The sequence below is a fragment of the Etheostoma cragini genome, chromosome 21 (genome assembly GCF_013103735.1).
Source record: "Etheostoma cragini isolate CJK2018 chromosome 21, CSU_Ecrag_1.0, whole genome shotgun sequence".
Lineage (NCBI taxonomy): Eukaryota > Metazoa > Chordata > Actinopteri > Perciformes > Percidae > Etheostoma > Etheostoma cragini.
Window position 1 is genome coordinate 8,820,191 of NC_048427.1, and position 12,181 is coordinate 8,832,371.

Here is a 12,181-nt window from a genome sequence, read left to right on the forward strand (position 1 = left end):
GTTCTGAAGGCAAAAGGGGGTCCAACCCGTTACTAGCATGGGGTACCTAATAAAGTGGCCGGTGAGTGTATATAAACATGGCAAATGTATGCAAAATCACAAACAGAAAATCTAATTTATGTTCTATTGAGCAGTACTGTTTTAACATTACATTCTGACCAAACTTCACATGTGAATAAAACTTAACTGATTTTGTTACATTTGTATTTTGTTATATTTGTATCATAATTGAACTATTCATTTGGACAGCCATATTTGAAGAAATTCCATTGAAAGTTGATAGTGTACATGCATTACAGTATTTCCCAAGTAATCCTGAAAGTGCATCAAATCATGATTGCTTAATTATTTAATCATACAAGGAACTCTCTGTAAATCAGTTACTGGTTGCTTACTGGTATTCAGGCTTTTTTCACACTATTGCAGATTTTTTCATCTCCACCATCTCTTTGTGTTTCCTCGTTTCTTGTTTAAGCTCTTTGACCTTGAGTCTCCTTTAATTCTTTAAACCAACTATTCGGATGCTTCCATCAGCCTCCATGACACCACAGCCTGATCTATTTAACACTGTTGTGAGGATCTGTTGCGGCTTCAGGTTTCCCCTCAGTCAGATTTGCAAACTTGGACAGTTGTAGGCTGCAGAGAGACTGATTTATAACCTTATTCCTGGACATCACACCAGTTTTCGTAGATTTGCTAAATGTTGACCAAGCCCTTAACGGCTAGCATAACACAGCCACAGAGAGGAATGGTGCATTTAACATTCCTGAAGTTCACATACATAAACACACAGTTTCAGTCGTGTCCTGCTACTGAACGCTGAGATGTTGAACTCTGATAATTAAACAGTCAGAAGAGAACAATGTCTAAGAAAGATTTATATGCTCAGCCTTACTGCAATTGTGTTTACTTAGTTTGTCTTTACAAATTTCACTGAAAGTGAAGAAGAATACTTCAATTTTCAATTGTTTTGTACTAAACAAGGAACAACAAAGGTGCAAGATAAAATCATTCAGTAAGAGGGTATTTTGTAGTGTATACATAGAACTCGCAAGGCCTTTTGTGCCTTTGCTTAAGTCAAATCGGTAAATGTGATGTGGGCAAATCATATTATATAGGTTACAGCTCTAGTTTTAGTCTAGGTTGTCTGTTTTTATTGTACATGTGAGAAGGTTTATTGAGGCTAGGCTAACTTGACACCAGATAATCCAACCAGGAACAGAATTGTACTCAAAATATAAATCCTGAAAATAAACCATGCTTTTCAGAGAACAAACAAGTTCAAACTTTTAATTACATTTTAGACTGTTTGAATTGATGGTAAACTATCCCACAGGAGTGTGTTAGTGTGTATCATGTGCACTTGAGTGTATGCAAGTCTTTGAAACCTTTTCCTTTAGTGCCTGCCTCTTTCATGGAGAGTTAAAGAGGGGGAGGGATATATTATACTCCCGCTTTATGAATAGGCCTAAAGAGTTTTCTTCTCACACTAAAAGATTGTGTCCCCTCTGAGAGTGAGGACAGTCCTCAACAATAGCTCATTGTACACACTGCAGCTACTTTATTAGTAGCCTAATCAAGCTGTGTACTCCAAAAACTTTCCCTCTCCATGTTTATCTAAATATAACAACTTTCCTTTGATTAGATCTTTCCCTTTCCCTATTTGTTTTACTTCACACTCATCTTTCAATTATTATTTTCAAGCAAAGAAAACTGATTTCACTGACGTCACATGGACATCTTTATGAGTAAATGTTTGCTCCTCCCTGAAATATGAGGCAAAGTTAAACTGACAAACTGAGGTCCGTTTCTCGCTCTGTTTCAGTTTAACCACAAATATCATGGCCTTTGGACCAAGTGTTAAAAGTTAGAATAAATAAGTTAGAGCTAGTTCTAAACACAGACAGGAATGAGTTGCTTTTTTCAGCATAGGCTGCATTAAATACCTGGTGAACATGTCAATCCCGCAGGAAATAGCAAAAACAAAGTAAACAGGATACAAGGAAGGCTGGAGGATTGTTAATGGCAGTGGAAACAAAAGCCCTTTAAAGGAAAACTCTGAAGTAATTCTCTATCTTCCATCAAAGACAATCTACCGTCAGATTGTTTTCCTGCAATCAGAGGTACTAGCCAATTGAAACAATGGGAAGGGTTGTCGGCTTAATCCTCCAGTCATGTGACTCTACTGAATCATTAACCCAAGGAGGCCCCTCCTTCAATAACCCTACCCCCCTCTCCTTCCATGATTGGCTGAGATAGCTGCGGGGTGGATACGATTTAGTTACACTGAGGGTTGGGAGGTGCTTGGGCCAGGCAGTCTTGCTGAGGCAGTGGAGTAGAGACAGAGAATACAAGTGAGAGAGTTACAGACAATATGCCTGACAGGTGGAGTCTCCCACAGCGCTTTGTTATGGAATGCAGGACTTTGGAAAGAGGGAATATGCCACGTTGAACAGGAAACTGTATCAGCACCGGGTAGGCTGATTTAAACAGCAAGAACCATGAAGAGCCCGGTGGTTTATGACAACCAAGCCATGTTTGGTCCAGTGGATTGGAACTATGCAGCTGGTGTCCCAGTAAGGAGAGGAAAGAGTGTGGAGGAGCTGGGGGGTGCTGGCTGGGCCAGAGAACAGGAGAGAATGGCCCATCTGCAACAGCTACAGCAACTACACCAACTGCAGCTTCAGCAGCCACAGGTTGGATGTCCTGCATATGGAGTAGTTCCTCCTGGACAGCCACAGGGACTAGTCATGGTAGCAAGTCCTTTTGACCCAGCTCCAGGCTGCCCTGTGCAAGTAGAAAGTGGCATGATGATGCCTGTAGGTGGGCTGGGTCAGACTCCAGTGCATGTGGCAGCTCCATGGCCGGCACAATGGGAGAAGCAAACCCAAATTAGACAGGCCGTCTGCCAGCAACCAAGTCGGGAGTATGATGACCGGCACAAGGCAGCTTTCCAAGAAAAGAAGCCTCAAGGCAAGGACGTTTACTACCACCCTGGTTCAGAAGATGGACACCTAAACGTGAGGATATCTGAATGGAAAGGCAAACATTGTTTTTACCAGGGCCCTGAGGATTACAGCCACGAGGACCACAGCAGAGTGCCACAAGAAAAAGACAATAAGGACTTAAGAATTCAAGAAGGGCATAAGAACGAATACAGTTTCAGGGATCATTACGACAGGAAATACAATGAGCGCTGTGATGACAGAGAGCAGCAATATTCTGACAGCAGGAAACATCGTAAACGGGATCTCAGAGAACATGACAGTTACACCAGTGAGTATGAAGACTACTATGATCGTAAAGACACCTATGCTCGCAGAGACAATTACAGGGACAGTGATCATTACTGCAACAATTATTTGGATTATCATGACTTTAAAGAGAGTGGTCACAATAGAGAAAAGGAATACTATCAGCGTAAAGAGGAGGACCGCCACTATGATGAACAAAAACGTAAGGATCCTTACTTTGATAGGCAAGCAGAGGATCAATATGACCGCCGAGAAAATAACTACAAAGACAGGGATGAGTATAATCGAAGGGATGAGGAAACTTATACCAGTAAAGGAAGGGGCTATTATGACTCTGAACTGGACAAGTACTACGGTTATAAGGAGAGTGTGCACTATGACAGGTACAAGGATCCAGGTGATGACAGGAGAGATGAGCACTACGACCACAGAAGGAGAGACCCCTACAAAGCAAGGGGCCACTATGAACGCAGGACTGTGGACCACTACGACCATGAGAATGTAGACTGCTACAAATCCAGAGAAGGGGATCGTTCCTACTACAAGCTCAGAGACCGATATTGTGATTTACGCTCAATATCCGCAGATTCGCAACAAGAGGAATACCCTAAAAAAGATTGCAAGACACACTGTGAGGAATGGGTTGAGCAGCAGAACCAGAAGTTGGCACTCAGAGAAATGCGCTCCTTTGAGGATCCTGTTAGGTACCGGCACAATGACGACCATGAAAAGGGATATGAGTCGAGCGCTGGTGGCGTTGGTTCAAAACGGGGTCGCAAGCCTGTTTATGTGGGCTCGCTAGATCGTAACAGCTTCTACAGGAAGACCGCTCCAAGCTCTCTGCGAAAGACCCAGTTTGCCACCACCAGGAGACAAAAACAAGGTAAACACAAGGATATTACCCTGCTGTATTTGCTGTACTTATGTGATGCCCAGGAACTTTACTAAACAGACCTTGAAAAACAAAAAGTGTCATTTCCAACCCCAGTAGATAAAACATGGTGGGCAGGTTGACAGTCTTTGGTTCTTATAATTGGTGACCTCCAGTGGTGTTCTTTCTAATCAATGCTGCGGGCTACAAAGTGCTGACTAGCCAGACTCACTTCCTTAGTGAGTGTGAGTGGGTGTGAGTGTGTGTGTGTGTGGGTCAGTATCACCTATCTCACAGGAAAGTAAACTGTCAGGAATTTGTAGGCGTAAGAATCTGCAGAACAGGTTTTGTCTGTCATCCCCTGTGTCTCCAGTTTTCTTGTTTGCTGTCATACTCTGCATCACCGATGCTGTTTTCACCCACAACAAGTCTGTTCAGTTCTTGCATGACTGAAAGGCCTGTTTTTTACAGTTTTGGTTGATTTTGGACTGAGAAACACTTAAAAGTCACTTTATAAAGCAGTTTATCAATACCTTTGACATGTTTAGAGGAAGTTTTTGTTTTGAGCACAAGAATTTTTCCTGGCATTTGATGCTTACCATCAATGCTATGTACACATTTCAGTTGGTTTGCACTCAGGTTAAATTAGTTGAAGCCCCCGGGGAATGATGTAGTCAGCTGTTAACATAGAAAAGGTTCAAAAGTGCAGTATACAAAAGCAAACTAATACTACATTGGAAAGTATCTTTAATTTGCAATCGAAGAAATAGGGCACTCTTCTGACTCGCTTCATTGTGTCTGAGAAGAAGCAGGTGGCGCCCCATGACCCCTCCCCCAGTTACCTAGAAACACACACACCGCACATGCATCCATGGCCACGCACACACAAAGTACACATGGGCCCCCACCACACACCCATTTCGGGAGTCCGAGTATTAATCCCTAGCGTCAGCATGGTGAGTGGATGGCGGGGGTCTGTCTGGTACCAGGCCGTGGCCGGCACATGCTGGCTCCTTCACTGCAAGATTAGCCTGCTATTCTGTGTGTGTGTGTGTGTGTGTGTGTGTGTGTGTGTGTGTGTGTGTTTGTGTGCGCACACGCATGCACGCTTGCTTCTGCGGTGTCCTGTCATCCTTTAATCTTGTTAAACTGTTTCAGCTCTGTCAGGGGTTTGACCGAATAAATCATTTGATAGCATGGCTAAAAACAATTGACCATTTTGTTGCAGTGCTTATTGGTCCTACACTGTGATTCCGTGACATTGAGGTGATGGTCGAGGCTTTTTGAGCATGTATGAGGGCCTTTGTTCTCAGTTATCTAGTAATAGATATGAGACATCTCTCTGGGTCTGAAAAATCTAGAGCTTAGGAAAGAGCAGCCACTAATCAATGTTTCATATGTAACTATTATTATAATTTGTGTTATGAACTGTGTGTGTGTGTGTGTGCGCGCGCGCATGTAATGCTGTTACAGGCTTACATATTGTAGGCAAATCCAACAAGGACAGCATTATAAGCAAAATATATTTTTCTGCAGGAAACGGTTTTAACAGTTTAACCAATATGTTGTTTGAAATTATGAAATGTGTGTTGGTGTAAATATTCACCTGGATGTATGTTTATGGTTGCACTCTTGAACTTAAAAAAAGCCTTCTGCTTTGTGGACAGTGTTTGAGTGTCTGAGTGTGAGTAATGTGTCGTCATCCAGCTATGATTTGGCAGCGTATGCTCTGTAATTCGTGAGCAGTTGCTGCCATTGGTGGGCAGCAATACTGGGGTTGGGTGGGGGGGTTAGGAGTTAAAATCTTTGGATCTCAAGATCTCAAATCGTCTGACAACATTGCTCTTAAGACGTCTTATCTCACTGCTGGCAAGCAAAAAAGTCAGTTGGCAAAAAAATGATTGAGCTCATTAGTACAAAAGCCTGCATGAGTCAGTGGTGGTCACACTCACATGCTGTGTATGTTTTTATTTTTGGTTCATCTTCATCCTAGCTTTTCTTTTTAAATCATTTCGGATAATCATGCAGGGCATCTAGATTTAATAGTTGAAGATTGTTAAATCTCCAGTTCATTTCATTGGCATTAACATATCTTTGGTCAATGTTGGGTTTCAGAAAAATCCTTGTCTCATCCTAGTGGAAGAAGTTTAGATGCTTAATATGAGTGATACACCCTCATATACCCTCCAGAATGTAAAAGTTATTGTCACAGACACATATACATAGTAACCGCAGCAAAACAGTGTTAAAACTCTTCACGTCTACTTTCCACGATAGAGGATGCTACTGGTACCTGCATACATAACAAGACTGATGTTATCTGTACTTTTTTAGATTAAAGTGTGGGAAAAGACATTTGATATAGTTTAATCTTGATAAGGCCATGTTCATATTGCCAGTTTATGTGGTTGTAAATCATGTTCATAAACAAATTCATTACCTAAAAAATCTAGGTCGTCACTACTACGTATGTTCTAATTGTAATTTAATACACACATCAGTGCATGCATGTCAGCTTGGCTCCATTAGGCTCCATTAAATCATTTGGGTGTGTGTGTGTGTTTTGGTTTTCAGTTGTTAATAGGATAGTTATAATATGTAGTTTTATTTTAAGAGCAATAGCAAGCCCGATAATTAGCTACCACTGTCAGTCTGGTCCAGTTTTTTTAATATACTATGCTCTTGTGACGGTGTTTTAATTAAGAAGCATATTTTCTTGTCTGTAGCAATAATACAGGTTTTACTGAGGAATATAAAGAAAGCAGTTTGTCACCCAGCCCTTGAGTAGAGTGCAATGCCCAGAACAGTTTAACCAAATAATCTTGTTTGCTTGTGGAAAAACTCATAAAGCCCTCAGGCAGATCTCTGTCATTACTTGTCCTACAATTAGCAACAGATATGATGCTGCATGTTCAGTCATATCAAAGTCTCAATGCAGTTCTCACAGTTCTCACACTCTCACAAAAAATATTTTCCCACACAGGCAGTAAAGGCGAAGGTCTCTTAGGAAATACTCATTAGACTGAATGCAAAATGGCTGTATAAAAACAAAGAACATGAGATTTAATTTACCGTTTTTTATTTGCATTAGGATTCAACATCCAGGATTTTTTTATGTTGTTGCACCACTGTGCATCAACAAAGTACCTGTGGGACCCAATAGACCTCCTTCTTCATTTACTTGAAGAAAGTACAGCTTTTGGGTTGAAAGGGTTCCTCACCTAATGGCTTTGGTTCTTCCTAAAGCTTCCTCTGCACATATGCAAAACTATGGTCTCTAGAAGTAATTGGACATTGTTCATCATAGAAATTAGACGAAATGAGAAATTCCAAGGAAGCCAGAGATCACAGTCTTGGTCCCATGTACCATTCAGCGTTGTAGCAACGCATTTGTTCAACTTGTTAATTAGACTGTAGCCCTATCCACCTGGAAACTTGAAGAGTTGTACCTCTTGGAGTGGACACTAATCACAGGATTAAGTCTGGAGAAAATCACATGCTGAATACTACATGTATCAGCACACAACCTGCGTTTATAATGACTCCATGGAGGGCTGTAATTACAAGGAATTTGCAACAATGGCACATGTTGCTGTGAGATTCAGCCAGGAGAAGGAATGTGACCTTTTGACATTTGACCCTAAAACAAGATAAACAGGATGGTGTGTCACTGAATATACTCCCCAATATTTCATTTGTTAAGTGACCTTCTGCGCGGTGCAACAGCTGGTGGTATAAATCTGGACAAAGGATGGGGATATAGCCAAATAAAATTGTGAGGATTCAAACATTTGCTCAAAATGTTTCAGCTGAAGCAGTGCTGCTTCTTTTACTAAAACACAAACTTTGCCACAGGTTGAGGCCCTTATGAAAATGTTTTTAATATTTGCTCCACCTGTGCTATGTTTTTTTTAAACATCCAGAATAATTACGTCATTGTTTGCATGTTGTTAGGTAAACATTGTTACAAGTCTTGGTATTTTCAAGAGTCTGGGAGCTTGTATGAGCTTTATTCTACATGTCCCAACTGAACACAGACACACTCACGCAGAGTTTCACATGTGATTATTTCAGTAAAGCCACTCCCTGTTCTACAAAACTTGGCTTGATATAAGTAGGGCCCCTGCTATTCACGTCGCCATGGTGACTGTGCATTCTGCTGTGAACTTTGGAGCAGAACACACACAGCACTGATTGTGTCTGACCTTAGAGTGCTCTGTGCAGGCCAAAACTTTTGACTTTGCACAGCTATTATTGGCCAACTAAAGACCATGAATTTAGAGAAGTATTGTTTTAAAACTGTATTTGTTGCAGTTGTGCAACATCTTGAGTGCATCTTGAATGCAAGATAACTTGGGAACATTGAATGGAAAATATTGAGTCTAGGCATCATTGTTTTAATAAAATTCTGCCTGTCAGAGGAGGAGCCAGGTCAGGTGTCAGTAGACTGTGAAACATGAAACAGATTAATCCCAGAAATGCACTTACACTTCACTGGATTTGAGCCATCCTATTCAGGATAACCAATTTTAAATGTTACAGTAGCCACAAATGAGTTAATGTTTTGTAACAACTCCTCTCCATAAGAAAAACCGCACTAAAATCTAAAGGAACATGATCAGATAAACTAGGGGCTATTCTCTGAATTTCCACCACCAAAAGTTCTAATAGATTAATTAAATTTAGAAATCTTTGTAGATTTAGGATATATAGTTAACCAAAGCAAATGGAGATCTAGCAACATAACTTTAAAAGAGCCATACCATACTATTTATTATCCCACAAAAGGTTTTAGTATGTCTCAATAAATAGTATGTCAAATGTAGTATGCCAGAAATACAAGTATGTCCTTCTGCATCACGTTGGATTTTGCAGTATACAAGCCAGCATGCTTTTGGGCTATTTTTATTCGCAATCCTTTGCGCAGCATATATGATCAAGAGGGTCCAATTTTTGTGAAATGTTATGAAGAGGTAGTATGTTATAATTGTATGCGTACTGCAGTACGTACTTTAGGTAACGTATGATTAATGGTAAAACAGTTCCAACAAACATCTTCACACGTGTTATATAATTTCCTGTTAGTATAAAATTAACAAGGATGTTGATTTTTTTGTATACTAACTGCTAAAACAGTATGCTATGACGATTAGTGTTTAGGATGGATGGGACGCAGCATGTTGAAGCAGGACACCTGTTTTCTTATCTAGTTTTAAACAACAAGCAACAAAAGTCCAGCTCCAGGTTTTATTGTCTGCCAGAGTGGTTGTCCTCTCTAGTGTCTGGGTGTCTGTGTTAGTTAGTGTGTGTGTGTGTGTTTGTGTGTTTAATGATGGTGGGTTCCCATCCATTCTCATGGTAATTGGAGATCTGAAATGGAGTTTTTGCAGCAGGACGCACAGCCCTCTCAGGAGCTGGACTTCATATTGACAATGGACTATCGTAGAATGGGTGGCATTGTTTGAACCGCTGTGTGTGTGTGGGGGAGTGTGTGTATGCGTGTTTGTTTTTGAAGTGATTTGAAGAAAGTTGCGAGCAGCAGGTGGGTGAAGACTCATCATCTTCTCTTGTCTCCCTCTTACTCTCTTTTTGCCTGGGTACAAGGCAGCAGACATTGAGTGCCTTGAATAGAATGCATCAGTGAATTTTAGGGCAAATATTTCAAATTTTTGTTTTGTGTTTTTACAGCTAAGATTTAATGGGTAATTTTCAGTTTTTCTAAAATATGTTACAAAAGCATGATTTGGGACTGTTAAATTCAATTTGTATTACTCTAAATACATTATCATACTCTAAATGCAAGCAATACTTTAAATTCGCTGACATGGTGGCAGGAGGAAAGGATTTCTTAAAACCATAAACATTTCAAAAATTATTAAATCCAGTAACAGGCTACATTTTGCTGACAAAGGCCCAGGCAGAATGGGGATGCATGGTAGCCCATGGTAGTTTATAACATTGCAATGCGTTAGCGTTGTTAAATGACTGGTTCATAAACTTTACATGGAGCATAACGTTATAAGTATTAGAAGTTTTACAGTTTGTGTATGATGTTAATTAGGGTTAATTAGGGATAAACTGATAATTGATAGTGAATGAAACCAATAACCAAATTTAGAACCAATATGCCTTTACGGTGAAAACAAAAATCTTAAGATTTTGGAATGTTACAAACTCTAAAACTAAACTTATTTAAACGTTTTAAGTAATTATTTAATAATTTGTAACTTTCAATATAATACCCAGTAAAAGATAGTGTTGTGGGCGGTACATTAAGTCAGACTCAGTGGGGAGTGAAACCGAAACAGAGTGACAGAAACAGAGCCGTAGACATGACATTGTTTGCATGCCAGCTTTAGAGCATCAATTATACAGTGTGTCCGTTGTCATCCACTGAGAATGTGAAGTTTTTCCTTTTATTATTCCATTTTAGACTAAACTTGCCGCTATCTTCTATATACCGTGTGTTTATAGACGTTTTCTTCTTTACGACTTGTTGACCGACTAAAACACTTACATGTATATGCTGCCCCATCAGTTCCCTGAGAAATGCAACCTTGGTACCTTCATTACCAACGGCACCTACGCTAATGTAGAAAAACAAGTAGCGTCACATTTGAAGAATGTTAGTACCGACTAGGACTGGGCAATGTGGAGAAAATCAAATATCATGATATTTTTAGACCAAATACCTCGATATCGATACCGCAACGATATTGTAGTGTTGACTATTGGTGCTTTCACAAAATATTTACACAATGAGATTTTTCATAAATAATCATCATTAATGTGGATATAATGACTAAGTGGGTAAAGGCAACTAACAGAACAGCTAAAACAGTCTGGTAAGTTCCTAAAATGTCATAACTTTACTGTAATGTAGTTTTTAAAACCAAGAAAACAACATCTCTAGCTTTGAGATCATATATCATATATAATCAACTCTCTCTCGCCACGCAGTTCAAAGTATGTATTGCACCTACGGTAGCCGTCACGATTAAAAAAGCGAAAGTGTACAATAGGCCGTCTATCAGCCCTGGCTGTTGGAGTGCATGTCAGAGACGCACACTTTACACCACAAGCAAGCACGCCTGCCACCCAACGGAAAGGACGGAGAAAGAAAAAGACACTACAGCGGTCCAGAGGATAATTAACTAGTTGGGATTTGGGGTCCAAAGCAGCTTCAATGTTCAAGCTTCTTTCAGATGACGTCAGTCTCTTGCTCTTTTCAATGTCCGTTTTCTTTTTCTGGGAGAAGAAGACGACTCCTGTTCCTGAAATTTTGATTTTTAAATATTTGTGGTCCTCTGTTTCCTTCTTCAAACATGCCGGGGCTGGGAAGCGACGATGCTCATTAGCATTCGAAAACGCAATAGGCAGAGCAATATGTCCTGTATGTCCCTTACCGGCCAACGTATTTCAAGATGGCGCAAGACTATGGAGAGTCTACCCCAGTTTGTGCAAGCGCAAATATAAAAATGTCAAGCCAATAGGAATACTTGAAATTGATGGTATCAATCATTATCAATATTCCTAAAAAATGAAAAGTTTCTGAACAGGCAACACAGAGTTTGATAATTAACAACTCCAAACATTACACTACGCAGCTTTAAAGCTGTAGTGCGTAGTTTCCGTTTCCTCCATGAGGAATTCTAAGTAATGACAACAACACTGTTGTTGCATCCACATGAAACAAGCCTTCCGCAGTTGTCTGTAACCAGGAGGACACGGAGGATTCTTCAGAAGAGGTTATTATCTTTGCTTGGGTTTCTGCGTGCTAAAGTTACCTGGACTACATCATTTTATAAACATAGCCACACTGAGGAATACAGAAAGAGTTGTGTGGAGCGGATAGTCTTAATTATCTTTGTATCAACTCATTTGGCAATGGCTTGAATGTAACGGACATTTATAAATATGAAAAGTTACACACGAAAGCTTTAGGTACATTGTACAAGTAAAGTACATTGCTTGTGCTACCTGATATCCCTCACTTAGTTTTTTGTTAAATCATGATGACCTGTGTTAGTTGTTACTGTGACTGCCGTCATACTGG

General features: G+C 40.1%; 1 protein-coding gene across 4 annotated transcripts in view; it reads left to right on the forward strand.

The window, feature by feature from the left end:
- The window catches only part of dnmbp (dynamin binding protein), a 50,085-nt gene that overhangs the window by 25,645 nt on the left and 12,259 nt on the right, over positions 1-12,181 (forward strand). For 3 of the 4 annotated variants that reach the window (XM_034860209.1, XM_034860211.1, XM_034860213.1), the window contains exon 5: positions 3,931-4,137. The exons of the other annotated variant lie outside the window; for it this stretch is intronic. In XM_034860209.1, the coding sequence (XP_034716100.1) occupies positions 3,931-4,137 (207 nt within the window). The remainder of the gene's footprint in view (positions 1-3,930; positions 4,138-12,181) is intronic. 4 annotated transcript variants of the gene reach the window in all.